General features: G+C 42.8%; 4 protein-coding genes and 1 long non-coding RNA gene across 18 annotated transcripts in view; 3 read left to right on the forward strand and 2 right to left on the reverse strand.

Annotated features, from left to right (window-relative positions):
• gphnb (gephyrin b) overlaps window positions 1–2,143 on the forward strand; it is a 92,074-nt gene extending 89,931 nt beyond the window's left edge. For 7 of the 12 annotated variants that reach the window (XM_088286625.1, XM_088286628.1, XM_088286619.1 and 4 more), the window contains 3 exons: window positions 63–166; window positions 556–652; window positions 758–2,143. In XM_088286625.1, the coding sequence (XP_088142751.1) occupies window positions 63–166; window positions 556–652; window positions 758–891 (335 nt within the window). In that variant the 3' untranslated portion in view covers window positions 892–2,143. Of the gene's footprint in view, window positions 1–62; window positions 167–555; window positions 653–757 lie in introns of those variants that run through there. The other 5 variants (XM_088286621.1, XM_088286626.1, XM_088286627.1 and 2 more) reach the window with 4 other exon arrangements.
• Window positions 1,839–5,355, reverse strand: LOC148316723 (uncharacterized). Of its 2 annotated transcripts, XR_015840203.1 has the most exons (3): window positions 5,292–5,319; window positions 4,458–4,492; window positions 1,839–4,136 (listed from the first exon to the last, which is right to left on the reverse strand). It is a non-coding gene; the product is annotated as an uncharacterized LOC148316723 (long non-coding RNA). The 2 variants fall into 2 exon arrangements; XR_015840204.1 differs by lacking the exon at window positions 4,458–4,492 and having other exon boundaries at window positions 5,292–5,355.
• A 655-nt stretch (window positions 5,356–6,010) lies between these two features.
• Window positions 6,011–14,711, forward strand: pals1b (protein associated with LIN7 1, MAGUK p55 family member b). Its single transcript, XM_088286789.1, has 14 exons — window positions 6,011–6,249; window positions 7,799–8,251; window positions 9,277–9,485; window positions 10,486–10,563; window positions 10,740–10,859; window positions 11,045–11,206; window positions 11,826–11,903; window positions 11,981–12,164; window positions 12,520–12,588; window positions 12,682–12,753; window positions 13,210–13,371; window positions 13,443–13,645; window positions 13,889–13,999; window positions 14,088–14,711. Exons 2-14 carry the CDS (start codon window positions 7,924–7,926, stop codon window positions 14,262–14,264), a joined length of 1,953 nt encoding a protein of 650 aa, XP_088142915.1. The 5' UTR covers window positions 6,011–6,249; window positions 7,799–7,923; the 3' UTR covers window positions 14,265–14,711.
• Window positions 14,712–14,827: 116 nt separating this feature from the next.
• Window positions 14,828–17,357, reverse strand: atp6v1d (ATPase H+ transporting V1 subunit D). Its single transcript, XM_088286792.1, has 8 exons — window positions 17,135–17,357; window positions 16,232–16,349; window positions 16,075–16,154; window positions 15,899–16,011; window positions 15,703–15,806; window positions 15,562–15,628; window positions 15,407–15,485; window positions 14,828–15,329 (listed from the first exon to the last, which is right to left on the reverse strand). Exons 1-8 carry the CDS (start codon window positions 17,173–17,175, stop codon window positions 15,185–15,187), a joined length of 747 nt encoding a protein of 248 aa, XP_088142918.1. The 5' UTR covers window positions 17,176–17,357; the 3' UTR covers window positions 14,828–15,184.
• Window positions 17,318–20,631, forward strand: eif2s1b (eukaryotic translation initiation factor 2, subunit 1 alpha b). Of its 2 annotated transcripts, none has more exons than XM_088286790.1 (8): window positions 17,318–17,532; window positions 18,285–18,527; window positions 18,611–18,690; window positions 18,841–18,992; window positions 19,080–19,186; window positions 19,268–19,365; window positions 19,774–19,917; window positions 20,171–20,631. In XM_088286790.1, exons 2-8 carry the CDS (start codon window positions 18,287–18,289, stop codon window positions 20,294–20,296), a joined length of 948 nt encoding a protein of 315 aa, XP_088142916.1. In that variant the 5' UTR covers window positions 17,318–17,532; window positions 18,285–18,286; the 3' UTR covers window positions 20,297–20,631. The 2 variants fall into 2 exon arrangements, with proteins under 2 accessions (XP_088142916.1, XP_088142917.1); XM_088286791.1 differs by lacking the exon at window positions 17,318–17,532 and adding an exon at window positions 17,547–17,867.
• The last annotated feature ends 31 nt before the right edge of the window (window positions 20,632–20,662 follow it).

Consider the following 20,662-nt stretch of genomic DNA (forward strand, 5'->3'; position numbering starts at 1 on the left):
ATATATCTCCCCTCTCGCTCTCTCTCCGTCCGTCCGTCTTTCCACCTGGCCTTCTGTCCTAGGAAATCCCGTATCCGCTGTTGTCACCTGTAATCTTTTTGTCATCCCTGCCTTGAGGAAGATGCAGGGTATTTTGGACCCAAGGCCGACGATCATCAAAGCGAGGGTAAGCACAGTTGGAGCGACGTTTTGGGTTTCAACGACCAGGTATGGTGGCATTTTTTTGTCCTGTCTTGAAAAGAATAACCGCACATTAGTTTTGTTTGAGCATCTATGCTCCTTGTGAGTGTCTTCATTTTATATTTGTGTGTCTTGCGGTCCCTGTCTACTTTTTTTTATGAAAATAAATACAAATCATACCTGCACCATGTTCCAAACTTTTACTTGGCAAACTTTAATTAGGAAAGCATCAGAAAAGAACCACAATTAAAAATCATGAAAAGCAAATGCCTTATAGTAACTAATTAGAACTAGTGGCCCGCTCGACATCAAAACATTTTCTCTGATAAATGGCGCATCGGGAGTCTTCTGATAGCGCGACTGTTTTTGTTGCAGTTATCTTGTGATGTGAAATTGGATCCTCGCCCTGAATACCACCGCTGCATCCTGACATGGCATCACCAGGAGCCTCTGCCGTGGGCACAGAGCACAGGTAACACCGAAGACGTTTCCACGCTAGCCGCGCCACACAGCGTGCAGCAGAATATGGTGGGAACACATTTCCAAGTTTCCCTTTTGTGCCCCCCCCTCTTCGCAGGGAACCAGGTGAGCAGCAGACTGATGAGCATGCGCAGTGCCAACGGGCTCCTGATGCTACCTCCCAAAACCGAGCAATACGTGGAGCTGCACAAAGGCGAAGTGGTGGACGTCATGGTCATCGGCCGGCTATGATGTCGTGGCGGCGGGGGGGCGGAGGGTCGCCGTCATTTCCTAGCGAGGGTCGTAACGGGCGGTTCACGGTGCATGTCCACATATCATTGACTATTCTGTAATATGCAACGGCACAGCTAGTTTTTGTTGATTTGGAGAACATTGAGGTATAGTCGACATCTCGATCACCGCCTAGATATACTGTTTAAGAAAAACGTTGATTTAAGAAGATTATAGTATTTCAAAGAAAAGGAAATATAACTTTTAATGGAGAAAAAAAATCTAATTATAAAAAGAGATTTATTCTGTAATATATTATGATTATTCTTCTTATTATGATTATTCTTCTTATCATTATTATATTAAGGCAACTTTGTTCCTTTCATTGCAATTGCTTTGTGTGTTCAACGCTAGACCTTATCTATAGCAGTAGCATTTTAATAGACAGCTGTAGGTGCCTGCCAGGACAGAAAAAAAAACATTTTCTCATCTTTAGTGGAAAATTAACCTTACCCTGTTTATTTGTTTTTCAAATATTTTTTTTTAAATGAAGAAAAATATTGAGGACTACTCCAGATTTCCCATGGTGCTGCAGTTAGGAGGAAAAGCGGTGGGGACACATCGTCTTTTTTTTTTTTCCTCCCCCTTTTGAGCGCCCATCAAGGTGACACTTTTTCTCTCGTTAGTATGCATCATATCGGCTTCACAAAGAGCTTTGCTTGTCGTTTATCTTGTGAGTCTTGTTTATGTGCGCGGTGCCAAAAGCCTGGGCCGAGGAGGGGGGGGCGAGAGCGGGGTGGGGTGTAGGGCGCTGAAGCTTCCTTAAGTTTGCAGTGACCAGGTGGAATATTTGCTCCCACCCTGCCCACCACCCCAACTACAAACCCCTTCCCAGCGATAAGCTTGGGGGGGAGGGGAAATATATTTTATTTGAGCAACTATTTAAGAAACAAAAAAAAAAGCGAGAGAAGAAGCAGCTTCTTTAATTGCTGACGGCCTTTTTAACCGACTTCACAAAATTGTACAGATTAAAGAAAAGAAATAGAACCATATTGTACAGATATGTGACCAGCACTCCTAAGAAAGTTATTATTATTATTATTAAGCAATGAGGAGACATTGAACAAAGCTGTACTATAAACATTTTCTGTAATGATGCTGAAACTGATGAAAGAGACTACGATAATAAAAATCCTTGATCATTATGTAAAAAAAAAAAAAAAAAAGTTATTGTTGGGTTTCCTTTTTTAATAAATTATATCTAAACAACAATGAGAACTACGTTTCTTTTGCCATTTACACGCACAAAAAAATGAAACTTTCCCTTATAAAGCACAGTTTGACATTTCTTATAGAGCAAGCCATGTTCCTCACAGGGTACATTTGAAAAGAAACATCAAAACCAGTTATTGGGAGCAAAAAACTCAAGTTAAATATATCCAATTTGAATATTTCTTCCTTGTCAGCAAGCACGACCACACGTTTGCATTTTTTTGTTGGCTTACTGTATTGTTGGAGCCACTCAAACTACATGAACATAATTATAGATTGAAATGCTTTACATAAGTCTACCGGAGGATTCGCAGGCCTGGGAAATCCAAGAAGCTGCAGCCAAATCCGAACCGTCAGTTCATCCACAGAAAGAAAAGTTGTTTGGACCGAATGTGGAAGCTGGATTCACAAAAGAGGAGGCTTTTCAAGTCCTTTCTTATTTTTGTATTTCTCAGTTTATATTTTATTTATAAATTGCACACCCACACACATCATCAGCAGTCATTTTACGAATCCTGCTTAAAGTAAGAAAACTATCACTCGAACTTAAAAAATAACTTGTCAAAATTCCTTCCCAAAAACAAAATTGAAAAAAAAAAAACGTACTCGTTAACAATTATTGATTTTGTGCACAAATAAAAACTGGAGGGGGATGAGAACAGGCGATTGGACGTTTCAATTTGCTTTGAAAATAGTGTGCTCGGTCTTGGTGCTAAAATAGTAAAATAGAAGCTCATACCGGAAGTCAGCTTCTTCCTTTCTTTGCGAGCGCCTGGTAAATGTAAATATTTTATTAGTTCACGTGACTGGAAGTTTCATGTTTAACCATTTGTAGCGATGGAGGAGTCTGAAATTGAATTTGAAGATTTGGAAACTCAAAAACCTCAACACTGACCGGTGGTCACGCGAAATCTGCTGCGACAAAGAGGGCAAATGAATACAACGTGTTCTGACTCGAAATTGTCCCGTTGGGATGGCCGAGTGGTTTAAGACTACTCGAGAAGTTCCGGAAACGCAGGTTCGATCCCTGCTCTTTGCTGCATAAATAAATATTTATAAAATAAATCAACAAAAGGAAGTTTGAATCAAGGTCTACTGCACGCCATGCCGCGTCTAAACATTCGAGCATGCACGCCTTAAAATCTCGCTCGGTCGTTTTGTATTACCTAGTTCATCATCACTTCCCAAGATCTGATAAAAACAAAAATTGTGACGAAACTCAGTCAAAACATAGTCAAGTGGTCGACAACAGCACTTTGGATGCGGACTATTTAGGTACGAGATTGACTACAAAGTGGCAGAATCGCTGTGTTTTTATGTTCAAGATATGATTAAACTGAATAAATCAAGCATCTGGCTCTGTAGTGATTATTTCTGTCCCAGGGCTTACAACTTAACCAGAATGACCCTTAAAGTGGCTAACTTCCGGTGTATGTTCGGTCCATGGCTTCATGAGACCTTTAAACGTCTATTAAAAAAAAAAAAAGGCCGGCTGCTAAGCCTCTCACTTGTCAGGCTGAATATTCAAAATGACAATGCGAACGTCACCTTGTCTTTCAGGTCACCACAATGTTGAAGAGGCGTCCAACTATGTGCTCCTTACAGGTAAAACACACTCGTAAATGTTAGACTATTTTTAGCAAGCGCTGACCAGAAGGTCTCAAGTGCTTTAAAAAAAAAAAAATCAGCAGAGGTGTGTCAAATCTAAGTCTAAAAGCTAAAAACCTGACCACGGTTGCTTTTACTCAAGCTCTGAGCATCTAGTTAACATGATGGCTGAGAAGACGCACCTGTGGCAGGGTTTTTGACTTGTGGATGGGGATTTGACGTACTTGAGTCAGGTGAGAACAAGTACTTGATGGCAACACTAAGGTCATTTTCATGTGTGCTGCAGGATCAATCACGCGCTGAACCTCTTGGTGTCACTCCAGGAAGAAGCACCAGCGAATATTCTTCAAGACTGAAGGAGACCTGATTTCCGGTAATCCCGAAAGCTGTTGAACAAGATGGTAAAGAATGAAATGAATTATATATTTTTTTAATTCTTCTGCTTTTGTCCACCAGGTGGCGCTGAGGAAAATCATCCTTGCAGCAGAGATCCTATTCGTCAAAGTTTGGACCTGTTGTATAAGACCAACTAAATCAAAGTATTTGACTTTTGTTTTTCTAGGTGGCAGTGGTGCAGACCATCAAGGCACATGGCAGCGTCATGATCAACTTCCTGTCCAACATACTGACAGGTTAAACAAATCATGCTTAAAGAGCATTCACCTGCTTCTTTAAATTGCAGGCAATGTAGGTTCCAGAGAGCGTACCGTCAAGGACTCTGCCACAGAGACCCTCCAACCTGCTGGGCAAAGAGACAAATTCTACATAAACATGTGGAAGTTCCTCAAAGCTGCTGCTTTTCCAAATTTAAACGTGTTAATAAACAAACAGCAGCTTGACTGGTGAGTTTAGTGCAAGACAGAATGGCGCACTCGCGTCCACCTTGTGGTGCAATGTGACACCAGACGTGAGCTACCCAAGCACACAAAACTGCTCAATACTCAACACTGCAACCATTTTCTCCAAGTGCAGTTAATTTCTGGAATTAAGATGGAGCAATAGAGTACACGTCGCCGCCTGGTGGTCAGTAGGAGAAGTATAGGTGACAACTTCCGGGAATCGGAAACATTTATTTTTCGAAACAAATATGCGAGCCACAGTTCGAGTTGTGTCTCGTGCTATTATATATATATTATATACTATTTTAGAAATAAATATATAAAACCGCAATGTTTCCAAAATTTTCTTAATTGTTTCAGACAAATGAGAATATATCTGGAGGTCTTTCGATATTAAAACAAAACTAAAAAAACGACTCGTTTTTCTATTTTTAATGTCTCTTTTAAAGCATATTTACTGACCAAAAGAGACACCGACCGTGCAGCATATAAACATTAAAGTCAAACGCTTTTCGTGATTGAATTTTGATTGACATTCAAGTGATACTTGTGATCTTGTTTTACGATACTTAGCGAGCTTTAAAGTGACGTCGCGGGTAACGATAAACAAGTTAAGCGTCGCAATGATGTCCCTAAATTTGGTGCATTCACGTATTTATACGTAAACGGGGACAAACAATTGAAATTGTTTAAATTACTCACCGAAAAGCCATCTGGTAGTCACCGGAAGACCTACTCTTGAACCGGATGTATATTCTCCTTCCTCTAGTACTGTTTGGTACAATGACCAAAAGAGACACGTTCTATTTTAGTGCTACAAATATATCGTAGAAAATAAAACTGTTATTAGACTTTTTTTCTCGTTCAAGACAACAAACGAGAAAACCAATCTGTATTTCAAGTTGTATTTTATTTATTTCTATTTAAAAATGAAAATCAAATAACTAGTCATTTTATTATATATAATATGATAACCAAAGACCGAAGTAGACTCGGACTCTGGGTGTTATTTATGGAGAGTTTTTGTGATAAATTTGTTTCGACTTGCTCGTTCTCGTTCAATGGCGATAGCAACACTGCCGCCTGGCGGACGGCGCAGGGATGGCCTTCAAATATTTTAGATGTGTTTGGGTGCGTGCGCGTGTTTGTGTTTTAGTGTGCGCGTGTTTGCATCTTGAAACAGCAAGACGTTTGTCTGTCTCCAAAATAAACGTACGTGTCCGCAAACGCACTCAACAAACACGAGTAAATCGCGTATGTGAATCTGAAAAAAGGCGTAGAAATCACACATACACATGTGGAAATCACGAATATATTTGTGTGAATCATTTAGAGACAAACATCTGATAAGTCCCGAGGTTAACGCCGTTAGATGCGTCTGGCCGATGGGTGCCGCTATGGCGCCTCGGTGTTGCCAAGGGAGACCGCAAAAAAACACCTCGTGCACGTCTTCAATGGCTTCAAGAGTCCCTGAACTCAACTCTCACTACGACAGGCTGGACGTGGACCACCGGTACCCCAACAGAGACAACGATTGTTGTTGTTCTGACCTTCTACCGTGACTTTTTCCCTTTCTGGTTATTGCAAAGAAGCACCGGTGGATTTAAGAGAAAAAGATCGTCAGTAGGCTTTTTAAGCCGTATTCACAGACGCCGCAGGGGTGAGTTCACGGGACATTGCTACGTAGTTGACTTGGGAGTTAGCGGCACCATGATAAGAAGCTAATCGGTGGCATTTAAACTTTAGAGAAAACAAATACGACGATCACACAATCGGCCTGCGATAATGTTTTTTTTTTTTACTAATTTCATTTTAAGCAGCCATTTTAGCCCAAAGTGACGTTTTGCGTTTGTTAATCGCTAAATAGTTGCACATAATCTCTTCTCAAAGCAGCAGATATAGCGACTAACTGTAACATTATTTCTACCTCAAAACGTATCAGTGCCTGGTAAAACCTGTGCAAAATCGTTTAACCACCTAAGTAAATGTTTAAAAACGTCAATTATATTTATGTTGACCTCGTCTCAGCCACTTTTCTCAAACTCAATCACAGTGCAGAACTTTTTCCTATTATAACAATGTAACATGACAAACAAATTTCCCTTCGGTATGGAGAATGCAAATTGGAATGAACTACATGCAGGACCCAGTCTCAAACATGAAAATGAATATTTAGTACTGGTAGTGTTTCAAACTAATAGAAAACAGAAAATGTACCCCTTTATTGACAATCAGTGAAATACTGTACTATATTTGCTTTGATAATCAAAAGCCTGATTTATTTTATTTTTTAAATGACTCGGGTCCCATTTTAGGTCTCATTCACAAATTTGGAATGTCCTGATTTAGTCGTCCCAGAATGAGAGATTGCATATGAGGTGTTATATTTGGTGTGGTATTTAAATAGATGCTTATAATGAGAACAAGTCACCGTCATGCTTTCATGCCTGCGCATAAATTGTTAATCTTAAATTATTATCAGATTTTTTTTAAATTCTTGTCATGCCTTGGTCACACGATCAGCTCATATTTGATTATTTCACCTCCTATCCTATCCTATACAGTATATGCCTCTATCACTGTCCTGTTCAGGTACCTCGGCCTGCTGAGATATCCAAGGATTAATTAAGGCTGTGGCGACAGATGGCCCTCTCGAAGTCTCCGCTGTTTGTCAGCCGCCAGTCTAAACGGAGATAAATGCTTCCAGAGCTTGGAGCAAGAGCTGGGGCTGGGGTGGTGGTGGTGGGGGGTTGTGCTAGCCAGGCCTGCCAATTGTGATTAGCTGAAGCAAGTCAGGAGTAAAGGGGGAGGACTGCCAGGAGTCTATGATATAAACGGCGACTGGACGTAAGCATTAAAAATGGACCTTGTTGTCTATGTGCACGTACCTGCAGGATAGGATTAAAACGCATCAAAATATCTGACTATATTTGAAAGTGCATGTCAGGAGTGATGGATGTATTTGAATGAAGCAGCTCAAAGGGCCAGCCGGGGACATGTAGGTGCATGGATGAGAGATTTTGAGGGTCTAGATTAGTGCAAGGAGGTGAGAGCCTAAGTGCAGTAAGTGAATATTTATTTATTTGGTCAGGTTATTTACGTGCATAAGCGGGCAACGTGTTAGAAAAAGCTCTCAGTGTAGTGCAGCACAGATCTACATGCTTCTTTATTTATGTATTTATTCTCCTCTATTTCTGCATCTATTTCAGGACGAATGTTTGCACCTGTCAAGTCTACATCCCCTGTTGAAGTAAAATGGCCGCTGCTGATGGTCTCCGCACCAGTTCCTCTTAACAGGACTGCGGTGGTCTGAGCTGTATGCTGGGGGTCAGCGATGATCACGTCCCACATGAACGGTTATGTGCAGGAAGGCACTGCCCAGGCCGCCAGCCACAGGGAACGGGCGGTGGACTGCCCCGGAGACGAGAGTTGCCTCGTCAAACCCGTGCACTGCAGCGCCCAGATGGAGAGAATTCAGCACTACCAGGACGAGCTGAGGAAGAGGAGGGAAGAAGACGGCCGGGGCAAGCACGACATCGACCCCAACGCTTCGCTGAGGCTCAAGAAACTGGCGCAGAACCCAAAAGTGGGCGTCGACAATCCCATCTTTGAGGCGAAGGAAAATGCCACCAAAGATGCACATTCCCAGGCTCCGCTTGCCGGTGAGTTGACGTTGTTGGATATCCTGAGGAGTTTACAGGGGGCGTCATGGAGTAATGCAGACGGCAGCGAAGAATGGGAAGTTGTGAGCTATTGAGAGAGATAACGCCGAACAAAAGAATGCCAAACAATGACTATTGAGAAGGCAGAGCAGAGGGCAGGCATGTTGTTTGGACGACAAGGAACCATAAATTTAAGTTGGAAACAGGCAAGGAAGCACTGTCAGAACATCTGCTCGCAGGTGGCCAAAGTACTCAAACTCTGTACTTAAGTTTAAATACAGAAAGTTAAATCACGCTTGTACTGAGAAGAAAAAAAATAAATCACGCCAATGTTGCGTACGATCTAGCTAGCTAGCATTGGCTTGCCTTTTATATTATCAAACTAACATATTCCTGTAGCTTTGCTCAATTATTTTATTTTATTTTATTTTATTTTATTTTATTTTATTTTATTTTATTTTATTTTTTATTTTATTTTATTTTTATTTTGGGTATGTAAACTCTCTAATAAAGTCATAATCAAATGAAATAGGTCACATTTTGTCACCGCCGTAAATCGAGCAATAGCAGCCAGATTTTTATTTTTATTTATTTTTTTTTTTTAAGATGTTGACGCGTTTGTCCTGAAGAGCACTTGTGTCAACTCACCATTTCTGTGAGGAGTTTCAAGGACTTGAGTCACATTCTTCCACTTAAATCCACCCAAGCACCCCTTGAGGAACATTGCTTTCAATCAGTGCCCTCCCCAAACTGTTCCCGCAAAGTTGGAACGATCCAAAATGTGTTGGTCAGATGAAGATTTCAGATTCGGCTGCGAGATTAGCGGTTATTAATGTGCTCTTTTAGTAGTAATTTGAATAGAGCTACGGTTCTACTCTCAAGTCAAGGATGAAACATGATTATCCTAAATCACACTCTGGCATGAATCACATTCCCAGTTAATTTGCTGCAGATAAAATGAACCATTTAAGAGAGCCGAATGACATTAAAAATCAAGTCAAATCGACACGTGTCTTGTGTCTCAGAGCTGGAGGAGCTGCTGCAGGCTGTCAAGTGGGTGCAGCAATGTGTGACTGACGCTCAGAGCCAGCAGGATGCGGAGCTTCTGCTCCAGCTGCTGGCGAAGGACGATTTCAAGTGCGCCTACAGCATCTACACCGTTGTATCCCAAAAGATGAACCGAGTGACGCCCACCTCGCCCCTCACGGTGCAAGCGCAAGAGCTCTGCCACGAGGTATGCTAAGCGCTACGTTCGGTATGCAGAAGTGTTCCCGAGTGTGTGTCAAAAGTCTCGTCAGCACAAACGCAAGTGAGACGGTCCTGAAGCAAAGAAGCAGTAATTGACTTATGTCCGTGCACAGTTGAGCCTGTCTTGTTTCCTGCCACACAGAACCCGAGACATGCTTTGGAACACGCTTTGGTGCTATTTAGGTAAACAGGCCCTCCGATTGGGAGTTGTCAGCACACAATCATTGTGCTGAAACGGGCGCCCATGTGAGGTGTGTCAAGTTCATTTAAAGGCCACCAAGCAGGACCGCCGCTATTCCCGTCTTTGCTTTGAGACAACCCGACTGAGCGGATCTATTTTGCTCTCAGACATGGCAACGCGTCGTCCTCCTGCGCCCGGTTAAACCGGCGCGGGAGAGCACACACCGGGCACAGATCCCGAAGCGTTTTAACATAGCCGTGGGCGGGCCGTGTTGGACGGCTCCTATTGGATCAGCTAATCTCTTAGCAGCCCGCGGTGCGGCGCCGTGCGGCAGGGAGCAAAGCCAGAAAAAGAAACTACAGGAGCTTACTGTTGTGTGGCCGAAGGGAGCAGAATCACGGCGGGAGAAATGCGTCACCTTGTTAGTGAGCTCGATTTGTGTAATGGACACAGTAGATTGCTCGCAAGACATCACGGAACATTAGAAATAATAATTTCCCTGACTTTTATCCACATCCATTTTGATTAAAGCCAATCCCAAGCATTCGTACTCACATTCACTACCATTGACTTGTAGGGCCGTTTTTTTTTTTTTTTTTTAATGAAATAAAATAATTCAAATGTGGATCCCTGTAACTGAAAGAGTGGAAATGCTTTAACCTAACACAAAATTGCATTGACTGGAATGGAGCACATTTTCTCCGCGGTATAAAATTGCATTAAAGATTTAAAGGCATTGTGTGAAATGCCGTTATGTTCATTTATGACGCAAATTAGTTGCGTGGTACTGTTTGTGTGTGTTCAGGTGCAGAAGATCCTCCAGTCCAGCCAGCAGAGGGAAGGCTTGGAGCTCAGGGCTCTGCTCACCAATCCTCATCTCCAGGTCAGGTGACCTTGTTGGAGTTTAGCTACGGGGGTGAACAAGAGCCCCGTCTTGTCAATTATACGGTTTCTAACTGTTTAGTAAACACACGTTTTTCAGTCTGCACCGCTAGCAACTGTCATGTTTTGTTGGCTAACTGTTCAAATGCATCCTGACCGCCTGTTTTCTGTGCACAGGCGCTGATGCAGGCACATGACAGCTTGGCTGTGCAGGAAATGGCAGAGGATAACGTGATCCAGTATTTTGGGGAAACTGTGAAAATGGTGCGACTACACAAGACTCGTGACACGCCACTGGTGAGACGCCAGCTACATTCTTGAATATTTAACTCAAGAGGCAAAGGTCAGCGGGATAAAGACAAAGAGGGTGTAACCTTAAGCCCGGCACGGCACCTCAAGGACTTTTGAATGTGAAGGTTTTACTCTATTTGGAATCCTCTGTACCTTTTGAATATATGAGAAGTGCATGCGTCTGCTTCCAGGGGGCAACCGTGCGTAACGACATGGACAGCGTGGTGGTGAGCCGTGTCGTGAAAGGCGGGACTGCGGAGCGCAGCGGCCTGCTTAACGAGGGGGACGAGATCCTGGAGATCAACGGCGTTTCCGTTCGCGGGAAGCACGTCAATGAAGTTCACGACTTATTGGTGAGAACCATAGTTTTTATTTAGTTTTAAATGAGGCTTTTTAGTTAGTTTTTTTTTTCTAGTTGAGTTGAGTTATTAGATTTAGGATTAGTTTTAGTTTTTTTTTTATTAGTTTTTTTTTTTTTTTATTATTTAATTTTATTTTTTTATTATTATTTCTTTACTAGATGGAGTATTTTTAAAGTAAAGTACAATTCCCAAACAACTGTTCAATCGTCTTTCTTTATGGCTGAACAGTAATACCAAAATATAAATTAAATAATTATTGAAAGCTCATGTATGAAATTATTTGACATACACAATAAAAATTAAAGAATGCAGTGAGAGTAATTTTTTTGTTTTTTTTTTCAAAATAACTCTTATTTTTAATTTTTTAACAATTTTTTTTTTTTTTTGTGGTCACAACTATGTCCGATAACGAGAAACAACTTTAGTGCCTAAAACACATGCTCAGTAAGCTGGTTTATATGTCGCAGCATATCAGTGCAGTATTTACAAAGTAATAAGATTTGTCAGGTGGATTTAATCTTATGTCCAATTGAGTAGATTTGAGCAAGCGCCTTCAGGTGAGTAAATGTGATTTTTACGGAAGTTCATCTCTTCTCATCTTGTCCACCAGCAACAAATGCACGGCACTTTGACCTTCCTCCTCATCCCGAGCTCCCAGATTAAACCTGCCCCACACAGACAGACCGTGGTAAGTCTCTATGGTGGACTTGTGTGGCCCGTCTGCACGCACGCATGCGAAATAAAACTCCACCGCCTGTTCCACAGATGCACGTACGAGCTTACTTTGACTACGACCCCTCGGATGACCCTTTCGTGCCATGTCGGGAGCTGGGCCTGTCTTTCCAGAGAGGGGATATTCTCCACGTCATCAGCCAGGACGACCCCAACTGGTGGCAGGCCTACAGGGACGGAGATGAAGAAAACCAGTTACTGGCGGGACTCGTTCCAGGTTGGGAGTAGATAAATAAGGATGGTTTATTAAGCTCTTCATTTTTACATTGTGAGGTGTGGCAATCATGCTAATTGACATCAGAATTTTAAGTAGTGCTGTCCAACTAGTGGTGTGGAAACACAAGCAATTTATTGTGGCAGGCCATCCCGGGAGGAAAGCCCCACCCATCTGGCAAGTCCAGCAGATTAAATCAAACACCTTGAGAATTATTTGAGATTACTCTTTGACCCAAGCTTGTGCCTGCTACAAAAGGAGGTTAAGCAGTGGAAATGGAAAGTGGGCCAACTTGAGCGAAATCTAACAACACCAAAATGTGAAATCGAGCAAACGGTCACGTGATTGTATTTGTCAGGGAAGTGCTTCCAGCAACAGAGAGAGACCTTGAAGAGAACGGCACCGGACAGGAGTCGAGAACAACAAGGTGAGGAGATCCTGTTGCTGTGCACTGTGAAGGTTAAACGTGGGCAAGGCAGGAAAGATTTTTACAATCACAAATAATCTTTTTTTTTTTCAGGGAAACGTTGGTATGTGAAGAAAAACAAGAAACAGAAGAAGAAAAGCACATCTCCTCTGAGCAAAAACACGGGTAAGAACAACAACAACAAAAAAAGACTCATGAATCAAAACGCCTCCCTTTGCGCTTTACTCTCACTGTCTGTCAAGCAGAGCAGCTTTCGTCAGTGTGCAAACATTGTCTGCTTAGATGCATCACAAACTCCTCGAGCTAGAGCGGACATGACCTGGCCTCTGTTTGGCTCAGATTAGTCTTCTCCTCACAGACGGGGATCAGTGGAGGCACCAACAGGTGCCCAGCAGGGGGGCTAAATCATTTGGAGGGGGACCCTGTGATGTCATGTGATGCACGCTTAGTAACAATGAGCCTCATTCAAATCCATAAATCCTCCCGGGGCACTTTTTAATTACAGTCAAGTTGTGGCAAACTCTGGCGTACTTTGTCAAGATGGAGTGGAAAAAAAAGTCAAAAGTGCCGTCATAAAAAAAAAAAAAAATTTTCGTCGTTCTCTCCCACCGCTCTCCTCAGAATGCGACGACGTCCTGACCTACGAGGAGATGTCTCTCTATCACCAGCCCGCCAACCGCAAACGTCCCATCGCTCTGATCGCTCCGACGAACAGCGGCCACGACGACCTGCGTCGCAGGCTGCTCGCCGTAGAACCGGACAAGTTTGCCGTCGCCGTCCCGCGTAAGTTAGCAGAATTTCATTTCAACGGCCACAACGGGTTGTGATTTCATTGTCACTCTTTGGTCATGTAGACACGACCAGAAGCTCGAGGATACACGAGCGAAACGGGCGCGAGTATCACTTTGTGAGTCGGCAAGGCTTCGAGGCCGACCTGTCCGCTGGGAAGTTCATCGAGTCCGGGGAGTATGAGAAGAACTTGTACGGAACCAGCACGGACTCTGTGCGGCATGTGGTGAACTCCGGACGCATCTGCTTGCTCTGCCTGCACACCAGGGTACGATCACGGGCTCGTCTCACTACATCGGACGGTTTTCTACTCTGTAATTATGGTCCTGCTGCGGCACGAGCGGCACTAATGTGATACGTCAGACGTCAGAATTTTGAGGCAGACATTGTCACTAGTCCGCCATGTTGCCTCCTAGAAAATACATTCAAATAATAACAGAATATAATCATATAACAGAAAACCCTTTTTTTTTTTTTTCTTGTCTAATTCTTTCTGACTCCTTTTCAACAGTCGTTGACGGTGCTGAGGTCATCCAACCTCAAGCCCTTCGTCATCTTCATCGCTCCTCCTTCTCAAGAACGACTGCGCACCCTGCTGGCCACTGAGAGAAAAACACCTAAGGTACACGACGACATGAAGATGAATTGACTTTGCTATTAAATGTGAAGGCAAGTTTTTCACAAAAAGTCACCTTTGGTGTGCCGCGCAGCCAGAGGAGCTCAAGGAGGTCACCGAGAAGGCCCGCGAGATGGAGCAGGACTTCGGCCACGTTTTTGACGCCACCATCGTGAACGCGGAGCCAAACGAGGCTTTCTTTGAACTGCGCAGGCTCATCGAGAAGCTGGACACCGAGCCTCAGTGGGTGCCCACCTCCTGGCTCTGCTGAGCTCCTCAGGACGGGCATGTGGACGTTTTTGAAGGACAGACGGTACATATTTCATTTGCACATTTCCTCAAAGATGGACTCAGGTTTCTTACAATTTGTCGTCTGTGTGTCCACTTTGTGCTGCCCCCCTCCCCTCCAACTCCTTTAGCTGCTTATTAAACATAGACATACCGTAATATTTATAATTGTAAATACAGATTTTCTAGGGAAACTGTAAACATTTCACTCGGAAATTGTACGAGCATACAATGGGAGCGTCAAAATGATATTATGGTACATTGCTTTAAGAGGCTGCAGTTCCATTTGTGAATAGACACAAATTTTTTTTTTCTTCTTACCACAATCAGTATTATTTTTTTTCTGATTTGTGTTCTATCGGAAGCCCTCAAACAAAATATATTGTCTACGATGACTGGCTATCATTAAACGGTATATTATACTGCAAAATCCTCCTCCAAACTAATGAGCCTCTTCTTCATACCTGACCAAAATGTAACATTGTGGTGCAAAATGGCCACCAGGATTCAGCTGAGTTGACATTGGGGAGGCCCCAAAACAACAAATACTGGGTACACCTTTTATTGGATGACCTATTGAAATGTGTTACAGCAAAGGACTCATTCGGCACTCACACACTCTTGACTAAGCACAACCATTTTTAAGATTTACAGCATGCAAACTGGGGACAAAACGTGTATTAATCACAATTTACTTTTAAGTATAACCTTTATATGTATATTTAGATTTTTCATTTAACTGCTTTGTAGTTCTGTACAAGTATGGACACGTGATTTTTTTTTTTCCAGTATGACACAAAAGAACATACCACACGACACAAACCATCTTCATGAGAAGACTTCGACATTGCCTTGATAGGCACGGAATAAATACATTTAAGGGTTGCCTAGGCAACGGGGTGTTTACTCAAAGAGCAGGTCTTCGTCAGTCTCCTCCGTCAGCATGTTGGCGGGCTCTGCGATGGGGCCCAACTTGGCCAGACGGGCGGCGATCTCCTTCTCGGTCCTCTCTCTCAGCTGCTTCTTCTTCTCCTGGATTTTCTTCAGCCTGAGAGGACGACCGAGGAGATGCGGCCGTGAGACGTCGACAAATAATCAAACGAGAAACTCACGAGAAACACCGACCTGTAGAACTCCTCTCGTTCCCTCTCGTCCAGCTCCGTAATGATGTAAGTCAAGGTGCGGTCGATCCGAGGGATGATAACTGAAAGGGATCGAGATTAGTCTTGAAAATAGAATTTGCTATTTGGGATCAAATGTTACAATTGTTAAAGCTTTACCGTGCTCAATTGCATTCACGCGGCGGTTGGTGATCTTTATGGCCTCATCCAGAGTGACAAAAGATGTCTGAGGACAAAATGTGAATAAAGAATAGAAAAACTCTTTTGTAGTGATGCATCAAACGATTATAACCCGGCTACCTGTAGAGAGGCCAACTCCACAAGCAGCTCCACAGCTCTGGCATAGTTCCTCTTCAACCTGGAGAGCTGCTCTCCTCCTCTGGCCAGACCAGTCAGCTCATAGCCTGACAATCACAAACGGGGATGTGAAAACTCCACTTGATGGGGATTTTTTTTCATTTCTATGCCTATTTAATCCAAATATTATTTGACTTACTATCTCCGCCTTCTTGGTAATGCTCAAAAACGGGAAGAGTTACACCTGCCACATTGTCTTTTTTGGCACGCACCTTCACCTGAGCTTTGTTGACATTCTGAATGACCGTAGTGCTGTGAACACAAAGACACGTGTTAGTTACACAGTCAGTCAGTCAGTTTAAACACTTCTCTTACCTGAAGTCACCGGCTGCAAATTTGGCTTCAGCCAAAGAAAAGGCCGCTTCTCTCATCACCTCCCCCATCTTGGTCTTTGTCTGAAAAGAGAAAATACAGCTTAACTAATATATTCCAAAACATTTGCCATGCCTTCCAAGGTTCAACAACAACTGACTTCGATAATCTTGCGAAGGATTTGACGGAATCGCATGGAGAGAGCGTCCGACTTCTTCTTGAGCAGGTTGCGGCCCGTCTGTGCTCCTTTCATACGAGCCTTCATGATGGTCTGAGCCCTGCCGAGTGAAACGCAGCAACACGTCATGGTGACAGGTCACACTTACGTAAGGGTCAAGTTGCACAGTGGATAAAAAATTTTAAAAAAGTCTACACACCCCTGTTCAAATGCCAATATGTTTGAGGTAAATAAAAATAAATAAATGAAACCAAGACCTGCACCACTCAACTGAAAATAATGCGTTAAAATATGATGGGAAGTAAAATAAATTTGATAATACGGTTGTTCAAGAGTGTACGCCTTCTTATATTTGTTCGAATTAACTGATCAAATTCAAACTCATGTTAAATAGAAGTGAGCACAATGTTCCCAGCATTTAAAGTGCCTTTGATTAACCCTACATAAAGTGCAGCTGTTCTAGTAGGCTTTTCAAGTCATTTCACTGCATACCACTGACACGTATACCTGCATATTTGATTCATTGTGGGGTTTTTTTTGTAGTTCCAAAATCTACAGTTTTGAGTTAATCTGTTTATTTAATCTTAAAGTTATTATATACAAAATTAGTATGCATTTAAAAAATGCAATACTGTAGTTCAGTCTAATCGTTGCTCCAGAAGGCGTTAGTGAAGTAGTAACAGCGCCCACGTCACATGACAACGACTGTTCCTCTTTTAAATAGTAACCCAGAAATTAATCAGAATTGCATCACATTTTGTCCCACCCGAGATGTGCAAGTAAAGCATGTCTAAGTCCACAAAAATTGACGCAAAAAAATGAAATCGATGTCATTCGAGATTGGATGCTAAAGCGTTAGCAAGCGCAGCTATCAAACAAGCTTACATTCTGGATGGGAATACGTCGATCCTTTCCTTTCCAGACATCTTGGCGGCTTTTTGGTGATTATCTCGAATATGTAATTTGACGATTTTCGTATTCCACGATCAAATATAAGAATCTTCGTGCGCGATTTCAAATACAGGTTGAGATGATCTTGTCTGACTCTCCGGTCGTGGATCAGCTGACCTCATGTCACGTGACAACCAAAGAGTTGATGTGCGCATGCACGGGAGAAGAAAAATGACGATCTTTTCCGGGTCGAAAAATTAGCACAGCCGTGAATACGAGCTAACAGATGCTAATTCTCATTCACTAAAACGAATCCGAGGGGAACAAAATCGGAAGTTCGAGCACGTAGTGAATCGCTTTAAAGACATTTCTCAAGCAAACACATGACACAGGTGAGGTTTAAAGGACAAAGCGGACGTTTTAGTGGCAAGGAGGCGATGCTAGCTGATAGCCGTGCTCGCTTGCATGTGCCGCATGTGAGCTGGCGACCCGGTTACTAGCGCCAAGCTAATAATGTTCTTATTATTTTTTTTCACCTGAGTTATGTGTTGTAGTAAAACACCATCTGTATGCTACCCGTATCGTAGATCTTTAAATGTCCCGATCGGTTTGTCTAAATTGAGTTTATAGGGGAAATCGAGACGTTTCGAGCTTTTCCGTTGCATCATCTCGTATCCGACAAAAAGTGCGAATGAAAATATTGTTGGCAAAGATTTCACTCACGATGGTTTGTATTCATGCAAGAATAGTGTTCTCCAAGTATGGGAGTCTTTTATCTTAATCCAGAAGGTAGTAGTTGGTAATATGATACAATATGTAAAGTAATTAGAGCCTCAAATGTGTATGTAGTTTAGAAAGCCACACTTGGCAAATATTTGGTCAAAATGAACAAATATGTGTATATGTAAAAATATTTCGTTTTGACCTTTTTTTTTATTATTTCAGTTAGTTTTTAGAAGTTTGGATCTTTTTTCCAAAATGCTTCATTTTACTGTAGTTTTTGTAGTTTTAGCATTCGTTTTTTATAATGGGAGATTTTGTTGATCGTAAGAAACAAATGGCACTTTAAATTAAAGTTACTTGAGTTGGGTGTTCACTGCAGTTCACTCACATACATTGTTGTTGACTCTTTTTCTCCAAATAGCAATGCCGGGGCTCAGCTGTCGATTCTACCAGCACCGCTTCCCAGAAGTGGAGGACGTGGTCATGGTGAACGTGAGGTCCATCGCTGAGATGGGAGCCTACGTCAGCCTCCTGGAGTACAACAACATCGAGGGCATGATCCTCCTCAGCGAGCTGTCGCGTCGACGTATTCGCTCCATCAACAAGCTCATCCGCATAGGACGCAATGAGTGCGTGGTGGTCATCCGAGTCGACAAAGAGAAAGGTGAGCGTGGCGGCCATGCGTACTTGGTGTTGTCGTTCCGTAGAAAGAGCGTCAACCATGTATCTCCGCTGCTTCCCCATTAGGATACATTGATCTATCGAAAAGAAGAGTTTCACCAGAAGAGGCCATCAAGTGTGAAGATAAATTCACCAAATCTAAAACTGTGAGTCATATTGTCATTTGACAAGTATCTTGTTATAGTTTATTCCTACACAGACAAAATACAAAACAGTGGAAAGTCCAAAGTTAAACATTCCAACAAAATTGAATTATAAAAACCATCAGATCGTGACATGTGTATGCGCGTGCACAGGTATACAGCATCCTGCGGCATGTGGCCGAAGTGCTGGAATACAGCAAAGATGAGCAGCTGGAGAGCTTGTACCAGCGCACCGCCTGGGTCTTTGACGAGAAGTACAAGCGGCCGGGATACGGTGCCTACGACGTCTTCAAACAGGCCGTGTCGTAAGTGCTGCCCACGGTCGACTCACACAAATTGTAGACGGGAGTGTTTATGACAAAATGCGACTTATTTTGATTCCGTTGGTGCAGTGATCCTTCTATCCTGTGTGACCTGGACCTGACGGAAGAAGAGCGGGCCGTGCTTATTGACAACATCAACAGGAGACTCACTCCGCAGGCCGTCAAGATCCGAGCAGGTGACAATTTAAAAAAAAAAAAAAAAAAAAAAAATCTAATAACATCGCTTGAACCCTTACCTCTTCTTGTCTTGATGGCAGACATTGAAGTGGCGTGTTACGGCTACGAGGGCATCGACGCCGTGAAGGAAGCGCTGCGGGCGGGACTGGGCTGCTCTACAGAGGCCATGCCCATTAAGGTGACATCATTATCACCAACAATGACACACACGACATGCGACAACATATTTACAAGTACCAGGAGTCCTCAGTTGCCACAACGGCGGTGTCACACCGAATGAGAACGTGCTGGAGTCTTTCATTAACCGACGTCAGTGCATTTGCAAAATCAGGATTAGAGTGAACATAATTATGAAAATCCTTCTAGGCCATAAATATAAATCCTATATAACTTTGAAACGTCCTAAAAATTGAGGACCCCTTTATTGACTTAATTAGCATATTTTTGTGGTCAGAAATATTTTAATTTTACCCGACTCGCCTTCAAAGTTGAAAGACCCTTTTTACCTTTCATTTTCATTATGAGTAAGTCAGTGCCGCTGTCGCAATGTCAATGTGAAAGAGACCAATTCTCCTCCCCCAAATAGATTAACCTGATCGCTCCTCCTCGCTACGTGATGACCACCACCACCCTGGAGCGCACGGAGGGCCTCTCCGTTCTCAACCAGGCCATGGCGGCCATTAAGGAGAAGATTGAAGAGAAGAGGGGCGTGTTTAACATCCAAATGGAGGTGAGCCAAGGCATTTGTGTTGTGTCCTATCGACCTTAAATAATAATAAACATGTTATAACACATATGAAAGGTAAACTAGTGTTTACTGCTTGAAGTGAAGGATTGCGGCACTTCACAATTTTATGTTACGCAACTGTTGAATATAACGAATAAAGTTGTAATCGAATTCCCTTTTAAGATTAAGTAATACAGTAACTGAGCTACTTTCATTGGCAAAAGCAAGCGTTCAGATTAACAACCGTGCGCTTCAGCCCAAGGTGGTGACAGACACTGACGAGACGGAGCTGGCCCGGCAGCTGGAGCGACTAGAGAGGGAAAACGCAGAGGTGGACGGAGATGACGACGCAGAGGAGATGGAGGCCAAAACAGAGGACTAGAGAAACATGTGGACAGTCAGTCCAGCAAACAGGAACTGTTGTTAAAAGTGCCTCTTGTGGACTTTTAACAGCAGTTTTGTGTTTACTCCAACCCCGCTTGCTTAAGAAGGTATTCGACACATTGAGTCGTTGAAGGACACAACGTGCTTCTATTTTTAATGACATCACCGTGAACTTCAAACAAGTATCCATGGCGTTGTCACGCAAACGCGTTAGGAGGAAAATACGCAGGCTCTGCTGTATGACCGTCATTCATTGGTGACATTTACGGGATTTTTACTGATAGGATCTACTCTTGTCCGTTCCCTTGGCAACAATAAAAATCTTGATCTCAATGTGTCATGAGCCATCTTCATTCTCGAGAAA

The sequence above is a fragment of the Idiotropiscis lumnitzeri genome, chromosome 21, assembly GCF_059441095.1.
Source record: "Idiotropiscis lumnitzeri isolate Australia: NSW breed Sydney's pygmy pipehorse chromosome 21, RoL_Ilum_1.0, whole genome shotgun sequence".
Taxonomy (NCBI): Eukaryota; Metazoa; Chordata; class Actinopteri; order Syngnathiformes; family Syngnathidae; genus Idiotropiscis; species Idiotropiscis lumnitzeri.

Excerpts from the sequence above, each read along its gene's own strand:
- pals1b (XM_088286789.1), top strand. The coding sequence starts at position 7,924 with ATGATCACGTCCCACATGAACGGTTATGTGCAGGAAGGCACTGCCCAG. Across the intron at positions 13,372-13,442 it reads GTTTGCCGTCGCCGTCCCGC|ACACGACCAGAAGCTCGAGG; the intron begins GTAAGTTAGCAG and ends TTGGTCATGTAG. Across the intron at positions 13,646-13,888 it reads TGCTCTGCCTGCACACCAGG|TCGTTGACGGTGCTGAGGTC; the intron begins GTACGATCACGG and ends CCTTTTCAACAG.
- atp6v1d (XM_088286792.1), bottom strand. The coding sequence starts at position 17,175 with ATGTCTGGAAAGGAAAGGATCGACGTATTCCCATCCAGAAT. Across the intron at positions 15,807-15,898 it reads TTACCAAGAAGGCGGAGATA|GCTATGAGCTGACTGGTCTG; the intron begins GTAAGTCAAATA and ends TGTGATTGTCAG. Across the intron at positions 15,629-15,702 it reads TGGAGTTGGCCTCTCTACAG|ACATCTTTTGTCACTCTGGA; the intron begins GTAGCCGGGTTA and ends TTTTGTCCTCAG.
- eif2s1b (XM_088286790.1), top strand. The coding sequence starts at position 18,287 with ATGCCGGGGCTCAGCTGTCGATTCTACCAGCACCGCTTCCCAGAAGTG. Across the intron at positions 18,691-18,840 it reads AATTCACCAAATCTAAAACT|GTATACAGCATCCTGCGGCA; the intron begins GTGAGTCATATT and ends GCGCGTGCACAG. Across the intron at positions 19,187-19,267 it reads GGCCGTCAAGATCCGAGCAG|ACATTGAAGTGGCGTGTTAC; the intron begins GTGACAATTTAA and ends TCTTGATGGCAG.